The sequence below is a fragment of the Dysidea avara genome, chromosome 4 (assembly GCF_963678975.1).
Source record: "Dysidea avara chromosome 4, odDysAvar1.4, whole genome shotgun sequence".
In the NCBI taxonomy this organism is placed as follows: Eukaryota; Metazoa; Porifera; class Demospongiae; order Dictyoceratida; family Dysideidae; genus Dysidea; species Dysidea avara.
This window is the reverse complement of record NC_089275.1, coordinates 30,921,087-30,942,346: the sequence shown is the minus strand read 5'-3', so window position 1 is coordinate 30,942,346 and position 21,260 is coordinate 30,921,087. Positions and strand designations below refer to the sequence as shown.

The 21,260-nt window shown below is 38.7% G+C and overlaps 1 protein-coding gene across 1 annotated transcript in view; it reads right to left on the bottom strand.

The window, feature by feature from the left end:
- Nucleotides 1-21,260, bottom strand: part of LOC136253748 (hemicentin-1-like) — a 74,270-nt gene that overhangs the window by 41,036 nt on the left and 11,974 nt on the right. The window contains exons 4-5 of the mRNA XM_066046407.1: nucleotides 10,932-11,261; nucleotides 10,463-10,846 (exon numbers count right to left, since the gene is read on the bottom strand). Of these exons, the coding sequence (XP_065902479.1) occupies nucleotides 10,463-10,846; nucleotides 10,932-11,261 (714 nt within the window). The remainder of the gene's footprint in view (nucleotides 1-10,462; nucleotides 10,847-10,931; nucleotides 11,262-21,260) is intronic.

Below are 21,260 nucleotides of genomic sequence, written 5' to 3'. Positions count from 1 at the left end.
AGCTGAACTCTCTACATGGTGACTTGTTTGTAGTTAAACTCTCACTACAGATTGACTTGTTGTATAGCTGAACTTTTTACAAAATTACTTGTTACATTGATGATGTGACTTGTTTTGTAGTTAAATGAGAGGTGTATCCTCAGACTTAACAAAATAGCTGAATGCCTTAATATGGTGACTGTACTTTTAGGGTATCTTGATCACACAATTGCTGCAAACAGTTTGTTTTTGCATTATAACTTGGTGTGTTTTAATTTGATTCCTCTATATCACCAAAAGGACTTTCTGTGATGACTAATACATCTACACATCTAGCTATTTTCAACTCATTCGCCTAAGCAGTTTGCCTTGTAGGTGAGAAAGCTAATGGATCTTTTATTCATGAAACTTGATCGCACAATTATTACATATGCCTGGCTTTGCATTATATCTCCATGGTCTCTATCAAGACACACGATAGTGTGTCGTGCGGCCCAAGAAGCCGGCGCGCCACACCGTGAGTATATAAACAGGAAAAAAGAAAACGCAATTTTCACACCTATGTAGCTCTGTGATCCCTTACCCGATTGGAACCAAATTTGCTAGAGACATGCCGCCCAGTTAGGGGAGTCTACATACCAAATTTGAAGAAAATCGCTCCAGCCATTTCCGAGATACGAGCGAACAAAATTTCGTTTTAATTTCTTCGTTTTTTTCTTCTTCATCTTCTTCATTTCGCATACTTGGCAAAATTCGCCATAAAACACGAATGCGTGCTCGGATTGGGCTGAAATTTGGCACAATTAAAGGGCTCATTAGGCGGATCTCCGTACCAACTTTGGTAGGAATCCAATGAACATTCACGGAGTTATTACCGATTATTTGCGTAAAATAAGGTCGAAGGTCTGTCACGCCTACAGGGTAAACCCCTTGGAGGAATCAGTTGAAAATTGATATGTAGATGGAGCAACCATCGTAGGAGTGCCTTTTTGTGGTTTGAAAGAAATCGGGATAAAGACCATGGAGATATGACACAAAACCCAACCTGTGTCAAAATTACGCGATCGATTTTTATGAATAAAAAAACTATTAGTTTTCGTGTCTACCAGGCAAACCGCTTAGAGCAATGAACTGAAAATCAGTATGTAGCTGGAATAATCATCATAGAAAGTTCTTGCAGTAGTACAGAAGAATCGAATTACAAATCACTGAGTTATGATTCGAAAGGCAACTACATGCAGCAAATGCGAGATCGAGATACTCTAATAGAACAGTCACCCTAATAAAGCATTCAGCTGCATGTATAATTTACACAGTTATATTACATTGCAAGTTATTCTGTAGGGCATTCAGCTACAAACAAGTCACCCTGTAGTCAGATCAGCTAGAAGAAGGTACCTAATAGAGAGTTCAGCTACAAAGAAGCCATCATGTAGAGAGTTCAGCTCAAATAAATCACCCTGTAGAGAGTTCAGTTAGAAACAAGTCATCCTGTAGAGAGATCAGCTAGAAGAAGTCACATTGTAGAGAGTTCAGTTACAAAGAAACAATCATGCAAAGAGTTCAGCTACAAACAAATCACCCTGTAGAGAGTTCAGCTAGAAACAAGTCACCCTGTAGAGAGATCAGCTAGAAACAAGTCACCCTGTAGAGAGTTCAGCTAGAAGAAGTTACATTGTAGAGAGTTCAGCTACAAAGAAACTACCATGTACAGAGTTCAGCTGCAAACAAATTGCCCTGTAGAGAATTCAGCTACAAACAAATCACCCTGTAGAAAGATCAGCTAGAAGAAGTTACCTTGTAGAGAGTTTAGCTACAAACAAATCACCCTGTAGAGGATTCAGCTAGAAACAAGTCACACTGTAGAGAGTTTTGCTAGAAGAAGTTACATTGTAGAGAGTTCAGCTACAAAGAAACTACCATGTACAGAGTTCAGCTGCAAACAAATTGCCCTGTAGAGAATTCAGCTACAAACAAATCACCCTGTAGAAAGATCATCTAGAAGAAGATACCTTGTAGAGAGTTCATGATCAGCTACAAACAAATCACCCTGTAGAGAGTTCAGCTAGAAACAAGTTACCCTGTAGAGAGTTCAGCTAGAAGAAGTTACATTGTAGAGAGTTCAGCTACAAAGAAACTACCATGTAGAGAGTTCAGCTGCAAACAAATTGCCCTGTAGAGAATTCAGCTACAAACAAATCACCCTGTAGAAAGATCAGCTAGAAGAAGTTACCTTGTAGAGAGTTCAGCTACAAACAAATCACCCTACAGAGGGTTCAACTACAAACAAGTCACCCTGTAGAGAGTTCAGCTACAAACAAATCACCCTGTAGAAAGATCATCTAGAAGAAGTTACCTTGTAGAGAGTTCATGATCAGCTACAAACAAATCACCCTGTAGAGAGTTCAGCTAGAAACAAGTTACCCTGTAGGGAGTTCAGCTAGAAGAAGTTACATTGTAGAGAGTTCAGCTACAAAGAAACTACCATGTAGAGAGTTCAGCTGCAAACAAATTGCCCTGTAGAGACAAACAAATCACCCTGTAGAAAGATCAGCTAGAAGAAGTTACCTTGTAGAGTGTTCAGCTACAAACAAATCACCCTGTAGAGAGTTCAGCTAGAAACAAGTTACCCTGTAGAGAGTTCAGCTAGAAGAAGTTACATTGTAGAGAGTTCAGCTACAAAGAAACTACCATGTAGAGAGTTCAGCTGCAAACAAATTGCCCTGTAGAGACAAACAAATCACCCTGTAGAATGATCAGCTAGAAGAAGTTACCTTGTAGAGAGTTCAGCTACAAACAAATCACCCTGTAGAGAGTTGAGCTACAAGCAAGTCATCAGGTAGAGAGATCAGCTAGAAGGATCACCTTGCAGAGAGGTCAGCTACAAAGAAATCATCCTGCTTCATCTTTTCTTCTTCCTGTAGTAAAGGAAAAATGACAGGTTAAAAAGCCCTAAAGCCAGCCATAGGCCGGCTTTGTGGTATACAAATACAAAAAGAAGTGAAATCTAATCCAAAACAGCCAAGCTGTAAAAAAAGAGTGCGGCCCTGAGAAAGGTTATGGTGAAAAAAGATGTGAAATCCAAGGTGGCGGCCAAGAAATGGCTGTGATGGTAGGTTAATGGTAAAAATTTTAATAACAACAATTCAGGTGAATTTGGTGCCGCTTGGTCTTGGCACAAAATTCACATGAATTGTCGTTATTAAAATTTTTACCATTAACCTACCATCACAGCCATTTCTTGGCCGCCACCTTGGATTTCACATCTTTTTTCACCATAGCCTTTCTCAGGGCCGCACTCTTTTTTTACAGCTTGGCTGTTTTGGATTAGATCATTATATCTCTGTGATCTTTATATTAATTCATTCTAAACCATGAAAAGGCATTTCCATGATGGTTAATTTAATTTTCAACTCATTCTGTGAAGATTTACCCTGTAGGCTCAATATTTTTTAATTCAAATAATTATTAGGTTATAACTTCATTAATGTTAATTGGATTCACAAAAAAATAATTTTAGTACTGGAATTGGTGTTTTAAGTTTGCTAAATTTCAGCTCAATTGGAGTAATTACACACTTGTGTGTTATAGTGCAAAAATAAGAAGCAGAAGTAGTTAAAAGAAAAGAAATGAAGAAAGGTACAATAATTTTCGCTACAGAATTAACTGGGGGTGTCCCTTCAAATTTGGCATGTGAACTACCATACCAGTGGGCAACTCCTGTGTAAAATTCGTTCCATTCAGATAGAGGATGTCCAGGCTATGAATCTGTGAAAATCATGTTTTCTTCCTGTCGATACTGTATACCCACGGTGTGGTGCATTGGCTTCTTGGGCCACATGATACATTACAGTGTGACTTGATAAAGGCCATCAGTAAACCACCATACTTATTAGGTTAAAAATTATAAAATGAAACTAAATAATAAAAAACAAGTTTGAGCTGATCTACTAGAACAGTCATCAAAACAAAGTTACACAAAAATTTGAGAACAAAGGGTCACTGCCATTAAACTGCTATCCTTCTTCCATAGTTCCTGCTAAAAGGAGAAGTTAGAGTGTAAAAGATGCAGCAATGCAAATTTTACAAACTTCTAAAAGATTTATGAAGAAATAGGTGAGTGCTGTATTATACAGTATTGTAGTAGTGAACATGAGGGTTGGGCTTTCCTGCCAAAAAATATCACACAAAATTAATATTAACCTCACTATTCCTCCATGACAACTTGGCAGTATTGGTTAGGCATAGCTAAGTCTGTAAATGTTGTCAGAGCAACCCCAAATCTTTCCAAATAGTTTAAATGGATATTCTACAAACTGACTGCCGGTCTGAATAACTGATGCCTTCAACCAAGCATAACCTGACTATGGATAAGGCTATGGACTTGATTTCATTATTGTTTGATGTCTCTTTGGCTTAAGACATACATCGTTGCCAACCACAGCAGCTACAATGTATGCATCATGTACAGTAGGTGTGATTTGCAGTAACATATCATGGTTTCAGTGTTTTAACTTTCATAGCATGACCAGATTTATTTCAGAAGTACTATTCACACTGTTTTTTTCATTTCATTTGTAACATTGTATATAGTGGATGGAATGTACGTATAGGTGAAAATGAAGTGGAATGGCCACATAGTGTTTCAGTAATTGAGAGTTGCTCCTCAGGGGTAAAACATATTATGCATTCAGTTGAAATTTTTGTAGTGACTCGAGGGGTTACAGGGGCACTTCTCATACTGTTCTTTGTTTCTAATGCTGTATAACTGGTGGAACATAGCTGAAATTGAAGAGGAATAGCCACTTTTTGCTTCAGCAATTGATAATACAGTAAGAACATGGATTTAGTTGCACACTTAAATTTTATAATGGATCTGTTGCCATTCTTTCCTTTGATGTACTGAAGTATGCAATGATTTAGCAGTAATGAATTATCTAATCCAAAACAGCCAAGCTGTAAAAAAAGTGTGCGGCCCTCAGAAAGGCTATGGTGAAAAAAGATGTGAAATCCAAGGTGGCGGCCAAGAAATGGCTGTGATGGTAGGTTAATGGTAAAAATTTTAATAACGACAATTCAGGTGAATTTTTGTGCCGCTTCACAAAATTTACCTAAATTGTCATTATTAAAATTTTTACCATTAACCTACCATCACAGCCATTTCTTGGCCGCCACCTTGGATTTCACATCTTTTTTCACCATAGCCTTTCTGAGGGCCGCACACTTTTTTTACAGCTTGGCTGTTTTGGATTAGATTTCATTTCTTTTTGTATTTGTATACCCCAAAGCCAGCCTATGGCCAGCTTTGGGACTTTTTTAACCTATGTTTTTTTTCTTTACTACAGGAAGAAGAAAAGATGAAGTAGATGTACTTTAAATATTTTATCAGTAAACATGTACAAATTATATATATAATACATATGTGACCGGATTTGCGAATAGGGGTCTTCCACACACATCCAATTTTCCAACTTTGACAATTGATAACTTCAGATTGGAAAGAGCTATTGCCTTGAAATTTGGGAAGTGGTGAGCACCACTATAGCTGAATACATGGTGCACTTTTCAGGTTAATATGTTACTTGAACACTGAGTTATGGTCTCCAACGTTTATGGAATTGGATGTGTGTGGAAGACTCCTTTTCACAAATCCGGTCACATATATTGATTACAGAAATCTCCATGGTGGTTTCTTTGCAACTGAACACTCTACAAGGTGACTTCTTTTAATTGCTCTCTCTACAGGGTGAATTGTTTGTAGCTGAACGATCTACAAGGTAACTTCTTCTAGCTGATCTCTCTACAGAGTGATGTGTTTGTAGCTGAATTCTGTATAGGTGATTTGTTTGCAGCTGAGCTCTTTACAGAATGGTTTCTTTGTAGCTAAACTCTCTAAAAGGTAACTTCTTCTAACTGATCTTTCTACAGGGCAATTTGTTTCTGGCAGAATTTTCTACAGGGTGATTTCTCTGCAGCTGAACTCTCTACATGGTGGTTTCTTTGTAGCTGAACTCTCTACAAGGTAATTTCTTCTAGCTGATCTCTCTACAGGGAGATTTGTTTGTAGCTGAACTATCTATAAGGTAACTTCTTATAGCTGATCTCTCTACAGGGTGATTTGTTTGTAGTTGAATTCTGTACAGGTGATTTGTTTGCAGCTGAGCTCTTTACAAAATGGTTTCTTTGTAGCTGAACTTTCTCCAAGGTAACTTCTTCTAACTGATCTTTCTACAGGGTGATTTGTTTGTAGCTGAACTATCTACAAGGTAATTTCTTCTAGCTGATCTCTCTACAGGGTGATTTGTTTGTAGCTGAATTCTGTATAGGTGATTTGTTTGCAGCTGAGCTCTTTACAGAATGGTTTCTTTGTAGCTGAACTCTCTACAGGGTGATTAGTTTGTAGCTGAAATTCCTACAAGGTAACTTCTTCTAGCTGATCTTTCTACAGGGCGATTTGTTTGTAGCTGAGTTCTCTACAGGGTGTTTGTTTGCAGCTGAATTCTCTACATGGTGGTTTCTTTATAGCTGAACTCTCTACAAGGTGACTTCTTCTAGCTGATCTCTCTACAGGGTGATTTGTTTGTAGTTGAACTCTCTACAGGTGATTTGTTTGTAGCTGAACTCTCTACAAGGCGATACTTCTAGGTGATCTCTCTACAGGATTCCTTGTTTCTAACTGAACTCTCAACAGGGTGATCTGTTCATAGCTGAACTTTCTACTGGGTGATTTGTTTGCAGCTGAACTCTCTAAATGGTGGTTTCTTTGTAGCTGAACTCTCTACAAGGTGACTTCTTCTAGCTGAACTCTCTACAAGGTGACTTGTTTCTAGCTGATCTCTCTATAGGGTGACTTGTTTCTAGCTGAACTCTCTACAGGTGATTTGTTTGCAGCTGAACTCTCTACATGGTAGTTTCATTGTAGCTGAACTCTCTACAATGTGACTTCTTCTAGCTGAACTCTCTACAGGGTGACTTGTTTTTAGCTGATCTCTCTACAGGGTGACTTGTTTCTAGCTGAAGTCTCTACAGGTGATTTGTTTGCAGCTGAACTTTCTACATGGTGGTTTCTTTGTAGCTGAACTCTCTACAAGGTAACTTCTTCTAGCTGATCTTTCTACAGGGTGATTTGTTAGCAGCTTAACTCTCTACAAGGTGACTTCTTCTAGCTGAACTCTCTACAGAGTGATTGATTTTTTTGTAGCTGAACTCTCTACATGGTGGTTTCTTTGTAACTGAACTCTCTACAGGGTGATTTGTTTGTAGCCGAACTCTCTACAGGGTGATCTGTTCGTAGCTGAACTCCCTATAAGGTAACTTCTTCTAGCTAATATTTCTACAGGGCGATGTGTTTGTAGCTGAGTTCTCTACTGGGTGATTTGTTTGCAGCTGAACTCTACATGGTAGTTTCTTTGTAGCTCTACAATGTGACTTCTTCTAGCTGAACTCTCTACAAGGTGACTTGTTTCTAGCTGATCTCTCTACAGGGTGACTTGTTTCTAGCTGAACTCTCTACAGGTGATTTGGTTGCAGCTGAACTCTCTACATGGTTTATTTCTTTGTAACTGAACTCCCTGCAAGGTGACTTCTTCTAGCTGATCTCTCTACAGGGAGATTTGTTTGTAACTTAACTCTCTACAGGTGATTTGTTTGCAGCTGAACTCTCTACATGATGGTTTCTTTGTAGCTGAACTCTCTACAAGGTAATTTCTTCTAGCTGATCTCTCTACAGGCCGATTTGTTTGTAGTTGAACTCTCTACATGATGGTTTCTTTGTAGCTGAACTCTCTACAAGGTGATTTCTTCTATAGCTGATCTTTCTACAGGGTGATTTGTTTGTACCTGAACTATCTACATGATGGTTTCTTTGTAGCTGAACTCTCTACAAGGTAACTTCTTCTAGCTGATCTCTCTACAGGACAATTTGTTTGTACCTGAACTCTCACATGATTGTTTCTTTGAAGCTGAACTCTCTAAAAGGTGATTTCTTCTAGCTGATCTTTCTACAGGGTGATTTGTTTGTAGCAGAACTCTCTACAAAGAAACTTCTTCTAGCTGATCTCTCTACATGACAATTTGTTTGTACCTGAACTCTACACATGATTTATTTGTGGCTGAATTCTCTACATGATGGTTTCTTTATAGCTGAACTCTCTACAAGGTAACTTCTTCTAGCTGATCTCTTTACAGGGTGAATTGTTTGTAGCTAAACGATCTACAAGGTAACTTCTTCTAACTGATATCTCTACAGGGTGATTTGTCTGTAGCTGAACTCTCTACAAGGAAACCTCTTTTAACTGAGCTCTGTACAAGGTGAATTGTTTGTAGCTGAACTATCTACAAGGTAACTTCTTCTAGCTGATCTCTCTACAGGATGATTTGTTTGTAGCTGAACTATCTACAAGGTAACTTCTTCTAGCTGATCTCTCTACAGGGTGATTTGTTTGGAGCTGAATTCTGTATAGGTGGTTTGTTTGCAGCTGAGCTCTTTACAGAATGGTTTCTTTGTAGCTGAACTCTCTACAAGGTAACTTCTTCTAGCTGATGTATCTACAGGGTCACTAGTTTGTAGCTGAATTCTCTACATGGTGGTTTCTTTGTAACTGAACTATCTACAAGGTGACATCTTCTAGCTGATCTTTCAACAGGGTGATTTGTTTGTAACTGAACTCTCTACAAGAAAACTTCTTCTAACTGATGTCTGAACAGGGTGAATTGTTTGTAGCTGAACTCTCTACAGGGTGATTTGTTTGTAGCTGATCTCTATACAGGTTACTTAATTCTAACTGATCTCTTGAATTCTGTTCAGGGTGACTGCTCTATTAGGATGACTACTCTATTAGAGTATCTCGATCTCGCACTTGCTACACCAAGTTGGATTTTGTGTTATAACTCCGTGGCTTTAAGTCTGATTCTTCTACACCATTGAAGAGCCTTTCTAAAATGATAGCTCCATCTGTACAGCGATTTTCAAAGCATTACCCCAAGTGGTTTATCTGGTAGGCGTGGCAAGCATAATAATAATAATAATAATAAAATAAAAAATTAGCTAATCTCGATTGCGTAACTGTTACACACTGTTGATTTTTTCGCTGTATCTTCCTGGTTTTTAGCTCGATTTCTTTCAAACCACAAAAGGTTTGAGGTTCAATAGTTAACCTATTCACCCACCGATTTTTAGCTTCTTCCCATACGCGGTTTACCCTGTAGGCGTGACAACATATTGGTGTTATTTTTCGTGCATAATCGCTCATAACGCTTTGCCTGTTTATGGTATTCCAGCCAAAGTTGGTACCGAGATGCACCTTTATACCCCCCTTCTGTGTGCCAAATTTCAAGGCAATCGGATAACGCGTTCGCGTTTTATAGCAGTTTTTGTAAGTGTGCGAAAAGAGGAAGAAAAATAAGAAGAAAAAAAACTAAGAAACTAAGCCAATTATTGAAGTCGCATATCTCAGGAATTCCTGAAGCGATTTCGCTCAAATTTGGAATGTGGAGTACTGAAGTTGGAGGGAATGTACACAGCAAAATTTGTCTTGTTTCATCAAGGCAGCACAGAGCTACGGAGGTGCGAAAATTACATTTTCTTTCTTCCTGTCAATATACTCACGGGGTTGCGCGCCGGCTTCTTGGGCCGCACGACACACTACCGTGTGTCTTGATGTTTTACAACTGACTTACAGTGTAAATAAATATATTATGTTATTCAGAAATTTTGATTTGATTAGGGATAATAGAGTGAAACAAGGGAGATCATCTACACCTGCAGTTACAATATACGTACTAGGAGGATATTTAAAAACCTAAATCCTACTTCAGTTATGGCTATACTATTTATAGTCTGCAATGTAACTAAAGTAGGAATTAAATGTGTACTTGTATAGCCGCAAGTCCCTTCTTTCATTGCTGTTTATTTCTATGATCACTACTCAAATGTAAAAGTTTCATTTTGTTTACACTTGTTAGAATAGCTAATAAAGCAAACAAATAAAAGCAAGCCTCAAAGCCAGTCATAGACTAACTTGGTGGTTTGCAAATGCACAAAAATTATCTAAACCACATAACTGAGCTGTGAAGAAAGTAGCAGTTTTATAAAATTTGAGAATCAATGGTGGCACCGAAAAAACTGCAGTGATGTTAATGTCAATAAATGATATTGTTAGAATTATTGACATCACTGCAATCATTTGTCGACCACAACCCTTGATATCATGCTACAATGCTACACCAGCAATTCTTTTAAAGTTGTCCTATTTTTTGCAACTTATTGTTTATTGACTACTATTTCAAACTTTATTGCAACACATGACAGATGCCTGTAATATTTTATAAGTTTTCATATAGTGTAATCTTCAACAGTAGCATTATTTATCAACTGCATGGTTCATAAAAATAACCCTGCATGTAATGTAACTATACCATTCAGCATCTTTTATGCATTAAAGAAGGTATGACACACACACATGTATGTGTGCCAATGACTCACTTCTTCCGCTCAAGTACACACCCAACCCTTTCACTTCATACATCATTGAACTGTTCATCATCATACACCAGTAAACACCTTCTGCTAATGTAGTGAGTGGTTGACACTGACGTAAGTTGATTAAGCCAACAATCTTTGAAATCTTAGCTCCAACAGGTTGGATAATATTATTACTGTTCATGCATCCTCTTAAGGGAATCTGACTTCCATTAAAGCACCATCCTCCTAGGTCACCATTGCTGTCACCGGAAGGACCCAATCCAGTCATACAACCAGCAATTAAACCACTGCTCAGATTTGTGGCAACAAATGAGTAATCAGTTAAAATATTGCCATCAACAACATCCTTGTTACCAATCAATACTCCAGCAGTCATAACCACACCTGTAGTGTAGAGGTAAAACAGCTGCTGTGGTATGCATAAATCAATGTATTTATAATTGATTCTGCAACAGAAGTGGATGCATACCTGATATCCGAAGTGTTAATGGTTTACTGGCATATTTGGTACCACTAATGGTTACAGTACAAGTGATAGTCCCAGCATCCTCTGCAGTCACGGCATTATCAGTAATAGTTTGCATTGTCTGGTTATGAGGGAAACATCCTGGTTCACCATTATTGTAGTTGATATTAGTGTAACATTCTGTAGTGTTCCACTGGTAGGTGATAGTGGTTGATGGTGAGGGGTCCACCATACATGTGAGAGTGACACTACTCAATATGGGATAGTCAAATATGTTAATAGATCCACTAGTTGGTGTACTAGCTGGATTACTGATTATGGTGACTGTAGGAGCTGTGAAGTAATAACATTTGGGTAAGTACATAAAATCATGCAATTTGAATTTGACCATTAACCTTGATCTATCCTTTTTATTTGCAGAACTATAAGAATTTACATTGTGTAGAATAATTCAGTGTTACAATCTAAAATACATTGGTCATTGTTAGAAGTAACAGCAAGTATCTCGATGTACACACCACCACTATGTAAAATTCATATTGCTCAGCACGGCCTGCACTATTCAGTGCTGGACCTAGGGTTTTAAAATGGGGTTTCTGAAAGTTTGTATACCTGAAAAATAAGGCATCTGAGAATATTTCTCCAGAAATTTGTGAGATTTTAGAAGCTCTGAGATCATATTTTAGGCTACTTTTAGTTAACAGTTACAATAAATCCAATGCTTTTAAATACTATAATACATAGTTAACTATAGAGTAAAAGTTGTGACTATAAGCTGGAGCTTTGATTGCTCTTATTATAGTAGTTACTTGACTGCTCTATTAGAGCCAGTGTCTCGATCATTTTTAATGCAGTGAAAGTTGAAAAGTGAAGTGCTGCTGATGGTTTAATAGCTATAAGTGGTGTTAGTTAAGTGAAATTGCATGCATGCTACTGAAATACAGTGGTATCTTACAGTACGATAGTAACTGTATAGTAGGGACCACAAAGGAGGAGTGTGTGCGGCCCACGAAATAACATCACTGAAAAAACCAGCATCAAGTTTCCTAGATGACGATAGGCAGTATTGGTTAGGTAAAACTAAGCCCAAGCAAATTTTTCAGATCGACTTGAAACGCTTTCAACAAGTTGCTACGGAATTTTTAAAAACAGTAATTCAACAGAATTTTCTAATGACTGACTGACTGATTGATGCCTTCAGATAAGTGTAACTCAATAACGGCTAAGGCTACGGGCTTGAGTTTTTCACTATTCAGTGTCATTTCAGCCCGAGAAGTGCCTTTTGGCATACCACAGTACATGCAATGCATTCTTCATGAATTTACCAGAGTTCTCCTTTGTGTGCCATTCATCTTTGCTGACAGCAAAAGGTGTTGATTTGGTGGTAGCACGTGATGGCTTCCCTTGAAACGGAAATTGTCTGTATTCTTCATAGTGGCTATTATGATTGCAGAGGTGCTTTTTTGATTCCTACTGGGTTGTAGGCACCAGCCTATTATGTTTTTAATTTTGCCTATTATGCTATGCTGCAGTGCTCAAAATTTTTACCTATTATGCTCATAATTATGCTCAAAATGTTTGCCACAGTTCCAATGTTTTGTTACTTTCTATGGATAATAATAAACTTTGGCTTATGAACAACTGGTTAAATGTAAAAAGTGCTTGTTGTGCATTAAGAATTTGGCTGCATTGTAAACTAATAACGGTTGTGTCAGACAACTACTTAATGCCATATAAGTGGCATCAACTGTTCTATTATTGTAAGTCAACCTTTTTCTGTGGCATGCATTTTTGCTTACAGTATGACAATTATTCTGCCTATTATGCTAGCATTATGCTTGATGCTTTCAGGCACCTATTATGCTCAAAATTATGCTGGCATAATAGGCTAGTGCCTACTGGGTTGAACATAGCCGACAGCGAAGAGTAATGGATACTTCACTTTTCAGATGATAATTAATATAATTGGGGTGTGCAGCACTATTTCTTTTGGTATGCGTGGATTGTAGAGGTGCTTTTTGAACAGTCCTTAATTCAAAATTCTGTGTAATGGGTTGAGCATAGCTGACAATGAAGTGTAATGGATACTTCAACAATAATGAAGCTAGTTACACTGCCACTTAGCTAAATTTAAACGAAGTTGCTATTGTTCCGGCAGCCGGAAATATTTTGTCAGTGCTATTGTTCCGGCAGTCCACTAGATTTCTCACTATCAAGCACACTAGTTGTATGCTATGCCCCAAGTATTCGACTTTAGGGCACACGTCTAGTAGGTTGCCCGAGTATTCGACTTTAGGGAATGCGTCTAGTAGGTTGCCCCGAGCATTCAACTTTAGGGAACGTGTCTAGTAGGTTGTCCCGAGCATTCGACTTTAGGGGACGCGAAAAGTAGTTCTAGTATTAGGGTTAGGGTCGGGTTCAGCTTTAGTTTCTTCTTCACGTTCAATATATATTATATAGAAGTTACTCGACTCAGAGACATATAAGGTAGAAACTAAGGGAGTTGGGTAGCTGGGAGCCAAGTAGCACAATGGGTAGGACTCTGGGCTCAAGCACTGGAGGTCCCGGGTTTTGATTCCCGCTCAAGACATTTTGTGTTTTTCCTTTTTTTTTTTTCGTTTGAGGACTTTTTTTTGTCTAAGTTTTATTTTTATTCACGTGACTGCCGGAACAATAGCAACAGCCAAATTTAAAAGGGAATTTCTGTCAAAAACCACAGAAACTCATCTAGATTTGCCACTGATCAAGACACACGGTAGTGTGTCGTGCGGCCCAAGAAGCCGGCGTGCCACCCGTGAGTATATTAACAGGAAGAAAGAAAACGCAATTTTCACACCTATGCAGCTCTCTGATCCCTTACCCGATTGGAACCAAATTTGCTAGAGAGGTGCCGGCCAGTAAGGGGAGTCTACACACCAAATTTGAAGAAAATCGCTCCAGCCATTTCCGAGATACGAGCGAACAAAATTTCGTTTTAATTTCTTCGTTTTTTTCTTCTTCTACTTCTTCTTCATTTCGCACACTTCGCAAAATCTGCCATAAAACACGAATGTGTGCTCGGATCGGGCTGAAATTTGGCACACTTAAAGGGCCATTAAGGCGGATCTGTGTACCAACTTTGGTAAGAATCCGATGAACATTCAAGGAGTTATGACCGATTATTTGCGTAAAATAAGGTCGAAGGTCTGTCACGCCTACAGGGTAAACTCCTTTGAGGAATCAGTTGAAAATTGCTATGTAGATGGAGCAACCATCGTAGGAGTGCCTTTTTGTGGTTTGAAAGGAATCGGGATAAAGACCACGGAGATATGACACAAAACCCGACCTGTGTCAAAATTACGTGATCGATTTTTATGAATAAAAAAACTATTAGTTTTCGTGTCTATCTGGCAAACCGCTTAAAGCAATGAGCTGAAAATCAGTATGTAGCTGGAATAATCATCATAGTAGGAATTCCAGTATCCGAGATTTTTTAATAAAAGAATTCTCCGTATATTCCCCAATAGAACCCAGGCACAAAATAACAACTCGTATTTAACTTGGGATTGCTCCGTCGTCCAAGCTCCAATGAGGATGAAAATCACTGTGGGGTTTGTCCACACGTTGATCATCATGAAAATCTTATTTTTATCATGCGCGTTACATATAAGTAAGTTTTGTGTTGTTTTGTAATCTTTTCAAGCCTTGTAATGTATATAGAATACTTTAAAAAACATACTGTCGGGTGGAAGGTAGTCACTGGTGCTTACTTTAAAGTGCATAGTTACTTCGCTCGGGTTAGCGATTTTCAGCTCCAGAGCAATCTTCTGATGGCTGTGTCATCAGCTCAAAAGTATAAACCACTTCAAAGCTGGCATGACAATGCAATAATTGAAACCACAACTCCACCTTAGGTATTGTTGCATCATTGCGGCACCTCCACTTTAGTTGTTTACCTTTATAAGTTGTTAACTTGATGTTTTTACTTACTTGACATAGCCCCTTGCCTATAGGTATACACCATTGTATTGAGAAGTGTGCAATAGGTGATACATATTTGCTCACCACAAAGTATACAAAGATAGCTGAGATCTGATACAATCTGAAGTTACTCTCATTACATGTACAAACTTGCAGATAGAAGCAACTGCAGTTTCAAGATAGTCCAGATTGCTAGATGGCTTCCTGATTCAATTGTGCCATTTTCCCCTTTAAAATGTATGGGGAGCCCGGGAGAAAAAATGTACCTTTTTTCAGTTCTTAAGCACTGTGCATGCCAAAGTAGCTAATTCCAACCCAACAAACTATATATTTCTGAGATCGGCAATCAATACTCTATCTATTGAGCATATAAAAAGCCGGTTTTTCCGAAATTTAAAAATCGGTCTGGAATGCCTACTCATAGAAAGTCCTTGCAGTAGTACAGAAGAATTGGATTACAAACCACTGAGTTATGATTCGAAAGGCAACTACGTGTAGCAAATGCGAGATCGAGATACTCTAATAGAACAGTCACCCTAATAAAGCATTCAGCTGCATTTATAATTTACGCAATTATATTACATTGCAAATTATTCTGTAGGGAATTCAGTTACAAACAAGTCACCCTGTAGTCAGATCAGCCAGAAGAAGGTACCTAATAGAGAGTTCAGCTACAAAGAAACCATCATGTAGAGAGTTCAGCTCAAACAAATTGCCCTGTAGAGAGATCAGCTAGAAGAAGTTACCTTGTAGAGAGTTCAGTTACAAAGAAACAATCATGCAAAGTGTTCAGCTACAAACAAATCACCCAGTAGAAAGTTCCGCTATGAACAGATCACACTGTAGAGAGTTCAGTTAGAAACAAGTCATGTTGTAGAGAGATCAAGTAACCTTGTAGAGAGTTCAGCTACAAAGAAACCACCATGTAAGAGAGTTCAACTGCAAACAAATCACCTGTAGAGAGTTCAGCAGGAACAAGTCACCCTGTACAGAGTTCAGCTAGAAACAAGTCACCCTGTAGAGAGATCAGCTAGAAACAAGTCACCCTGTAGAGAGTTCAGCTAGAAGAAGTCACATTGTAGAGAGTTCAGCTACAAAGAAACTACAATGTAGAGAGTTCAGCTGCAAACAAATCACCCTGTAGAGAACTCAGCTACAAACAAATCGCCCTGTAGAAAGATCAGCTAGAAGAAGTTACCTTGTAGGGAGTTCAGCTACGAACAGATCACCCTGTAGAGAGTTCAGCTACAAACAAATCACACTGTAGAGAGTTCAGTTACAAAGAAACCACAATGTAGAGAATTCAGCTGCAAAAAAAATCAATCACTCTGTAGAGAGTTCAGCTAGAAAAAGTCACCTTGTAGAGAGTTCAGCTACAAATAAATCACCCTGTAGAGAGTTCAGCTGCAAACAAATCACCCTGTAGAGAACTCAGCTACAAACAAATCACCCTGTAGAAAGATCAGCTAGAAGAAGTTACTTTGTAGAGAGTTCAGCTACAAAGAAACCACCATGTAGAGAGTTCAGCTGCAAACAAATCACCTGTAGAGAATTCAGCTAGAAACAAGTCACCCTGTAGAGAGATCAGCTAGAAACAAGTGACCCTGTAGAGAGTTCAGCTAGAAGAAGTCACATTGTAGAGAGTTCAGCTAGAAGAAGTTACATTGTAGAGAGTTCAGCTACAAAGAAACTACCATGTAGAGAGTTCAGCTGCAAACAAATCAACTTGCAGAGAGATCAGCTACACACAAATCAACTTGTAGAGAGATCAGCTAGAAGCAAATCACCCTGTAAAGAGTTCAGCTACAAACAAATCAATGTGCAGAGAGATCAACTACAAACAAATGACCCTGTAGAGAGATCATCTAGAAACTAGTCACAATGTAAGGAGTTCAGCTACAAGATGTTGAGATTTCAGCTACAAACAAATCAACCTGTAGAGTGATCAGTTAGAAACAAATCACCCTGAAGAGAGGTCAGCTACAAAAAATCACCCTGTAGAGAGATCAGCTAGAAACAAATCACCCTGTAGAGACTTCAGTTACAAACAAATCAACCTGCAGAGAGATCAGCTAGAAACAAATCACCCTGTAGAGAGATCAGCTACAAACAAATCACCCTGTAGAGACTTCAGCTACAAACAAATCAACCTGCAGAGAGATCAGCTACAAAAAATCACCCTGTAGAGAGATCAGCTACAAACAAATCATCCTGTAGAGACTTCAGCTAAAACAAATCAACCTGCAGAAAGATCAGCTACAAACAAATCACCTTATAGACAGTTCAGCTACAAATAGATTACCCTGTAGAGAGATCGACTACAAACATATCAACTTGCAGAGAGATCAGCTACAAAAAATCAACCTGTAGAGATTTCAGTTAGAAACAAATCACCCGTAGAGACTTCAACTACAAACAAATCAACCTGCAGAGAGATCAGCTACAAACAATCACCCTGTAGAGAGTTCAGCTAAAACAAATCAACCTGCAGAGAGATCAGCTACAAACAAATCACCTTATAGACAGTTCAGCTACAAACAGATTACCCTGTAGAGAGATCGACTACAAACAAATCAACTTGCAGAGAGATCAGCTACACACAAATCACCCTGTAGAGATTTCAGCTAGAAACAAATCACCCTGTAGAGACTTCAACTACAAGCAAATCAACCTGCAGAGAGATCAGCTACAAACAAATTACCCTGTAGAGAGATCAGCTAGAAACTAGACACAATGTAAGGAGTTCAGCTACAAGCAAATCACCCTTTAGAGAGTTCAGCTACAAACAAATCAACCTGCAGAGATCAAATCACCTTATAGAGAGTTCAGCTACAAACAAATTGCCCTGTAGAGAGATCAGTTACAAACAAATCAACCTGCAGAGACATCAGCTACATACAAATCAACTTGTAGAGAGATCAGCTACAAACAAATCACCCTGTGGAGATCAGCTAGAAACTAGACACAATGTAAGGAGTTCAGCTACAAGCAAATCAACCTGTAGAGATTTCAGCTGCGAACAAATCACACTGTAGAGAGATCAGCTAGAAACTAGACACAATGTAAAGAGTTCAGCTAGAAGAGGTCACCTTATAGAGAGTTCAGCTACAAAGAAACCATCATGTAGAGAGTTCAGCTGCAAACAAATCACTCTGTGTAGAGTTCAGCTAGAAAAAGTCACCTTGTAGAGAGTTCAGCTACAAAGAAACTACCATGTATAGAGTTTAGCCTCAAACAAATTACCATGTAGAGAATTCAACAACAAACAAATCGCCCTGTAGAGGGATCAGCTAGAAGCAGTTACTTTGTAGAGAGTTCAGCTACAAAGAAAGCACCATGTAGAGAGTTTAGCTGCAAACAAATCACCTGTAGAGAGTTCAGCTAGAAACAAATCACCCTGTAGAGAGATCAGCTAGAAGAGGTCACCTTGGAGAGAGTTCAGCTACAAAGAAATCACCACGTAAAGAGTTCAGCTGCAAACAAATCACCCTGTAGAGGGATCATCTAAAAGAAGTCACCTTGTAGAGAGTTCAGCTACGAAGAAACCATCATGTAGAGAGTTCAGCTACAAAGAAATCACCCTGTAGAGAGTTCAGCTAGAAGAAGTCACCTTGTAGAGAGTTCAGCTACAAAGAAACCACCATGGATGTAGAGAGTTTAGCTGCAAACAAATAACCTGTAGAGAGTTCAGCTAGAAACAAATCATCCTGTAGAGAAATCAGCTAGAAGAGGTCACCTTGTAGAGAGTTCAGCTACAAAGAAACCATCCTGTATATAGTTCAGCTATATTTCAAGTCACCAAGTAGAGAGATCAGCTGCTAAAAAATATCCTGTGGGGAATAATGGGCATGTAATAAATATCTAATCCAAAACAGCCAAGCTGTAAAAAAAGAGTGTGGCCCTGAGAAAGGCTATGGTGAAAGATGTGAAATCCAAGGTGGCGGCCAAGAAATGGCTGTGATGGTAGGTTAATGGTAAAAATTTTAATAACGACAATTCATGTGAATTTTGTGCCAAGACCAAGCGGCACCAAATTCACCTGAATTGTTGTTATTAAAATTTTTACCATTAATCTACCATCACAGCCATTTCTTGGGCGCCACCTTGGATTTCACATCTTTTTTCACCATAACCTTTCTCAGGGCCGCACTCTTTTTTTACAGCTTGGCTGTTTTGGATTAGATTTCACTTCTTTTTGTATTTGTATACCCCAAAGCCGGCCTATGGCTGGCTTTAGGGCTTTTTAACCTGTCATTTTTCCTTTACTACAGGAAGAAGAAAAGATGAAGCAGGATGATTTCTTTGTAGCTGACCTCTCTGCAAGGTGATCCTTCTAGCTGATCTCTCTACCGGATGACTTGCTTGTAGCTCAACTCTCTACAGGGTGATTTGTTTGTAGCTGAACTCTCTACAAGGTAACTTCTTCTAGCTGATCTTTATACAGGGTGATTTGTTTGTCTCTACAGGGCAATTTGTTTGCAGCTGAACTCTCTACATGGTAGTTTCTTTGTAGCTGAACTCTCTACAATGTAACTTCTTCTAGCTGAACTCTCTACAGGGTAACTTGTTTCTAGCTGAACTCTCTACAGGGTGATTTGTTTGTAGCTGAACTCTCTACAAGGTAACTTCTTCTAGCTGATCTTTCTACACGGTGATTTGTTTGTAGCTGAATTCTCTACAGGGAAATTTGTTTGCAGCTGAACTCTCTACATGGTAGTTTCTTTGTAGCTGAACTCTCTACAATGTGACTTCTTCTAGCTGAACTCTCTACAGGGTGACTTGTTTCTAGCTGATCTCTCTACAGTGTAACTTGTTTCTAGCTGAACTCTCTACAGGTTGATTTGTTTGTAGCTGAACTCTCTACATGGTAGTTTCTTTGTAGCTGAACTCTCTACAGGGTGACTTGTTTCTAGCTGATCTCTCTACAGTGTAACTTGTTTCTAGCTGAACTCTCTACAGGGTAACTTGTTTCTAGCTGAACTCTCTACAGGGTGATTTGTTTGTAGCTGAACTCTCTACAAGGTAACTTCTTCTAGATGATATTTCTACAGGGTGATTTGTTTGTAGCTGAATTCTCTACAGGGCAATTTGTTTGCAGCTGAACTCTGTACATGGTAGTTTCTTTGTAGCTGAACTCTCTACAATGTAACTTCTTCTAGCTGAACTCTCTACAGGGTAACTTGTTTCTAGCTGAACTCTCTACAGGGCGGTTTCTTTGTAGCTGAACTCTCTACAATGTGACTTCTTCTAGCTGAACTCTCTACAGGGTGACTTGTTTCTAACTGATCTCTCTACAGTGTAACTTGTTTCTAGCTGAACTCTCTATAGGTTGATTTGTTTGTAGCTGAACTCTCTACAATGTACCTTCTTCTAGCTGAACTCTCTACAGGGTGACTTGTTTGTAGTTGAACCCTCTACAGGGAAATTTGTTTGCAGCTGAACTCTCTACATGGTAGTTTCTTTGTAGCTGAACTCTCTACAATGTAACTTCTTCTAGCTGAACTCTCTACAGGATGACTTGTTTGTAGCTGAACCCTCTACAGGGTGATTTGTTTGTAGCTGAACTCTCTACAAGGTAACTTCTTCTAGCTGATTTTTCTACAGGGTGATTTGTTTGTAGCTGAATTCTGTACAGGGCAATTTGTTTGCAGCTGAACTCTGTACATAGTAGTTTCTTTGTAGCTGAACTCTCTACAATGTAACTTCTTCTAGCTGAACTCTCTACAGGGTGACTTGTTTCTAGCTGATCTCTCTACAGTGTAACTTGTTTCTAGCTAAACTCTCTACAGGGTGATTTGTTTGTCTCTACAGGACAATTTGTTTGCAGCTGAACTCTCTACATGGTAGTTTCTTTGTAGCTGAACTCTCTACAATGTGACTTCTTCTAGCTGAACTCTCTACAGGGTGACTTGTTTCTAGCTGATCTCTCTACAGTGTAACTTGTTTCTAGCTGAACTCTCTACAGGTTGATTTGTTTGTAGCTGAATTCTCTACAAGGTAACTTCTTCTAGCTGATCTTTCTACAGGATGATTTGTTTGTAGCTGAATTCTCTAATGGGCAATTTGTTTGCAGCTGAACTCTCTACATGGTAGTTTCTTTGTAGCTGAACTCTCTACAATGTAACTTCTTCTAGCCGAACTCTCTACAGGATGACTTGTTTCTAACTGAACTCTCTACAGTGTGATCTGTTCATAGCGGAACTTTCTACTGGGTGATTTGTTTGCAGCTAAACTCTTTGCATGATTATTTCTTTGTAACTGAACTCTCTACAATGTGACTTCTTCTAGCTGATCTCTCTACAGGATGAATTGTTTCTAACTTAACTTTCTATAGTGTGATCTGTTCGTAGTGGAACTTTCTACTGGGTGATT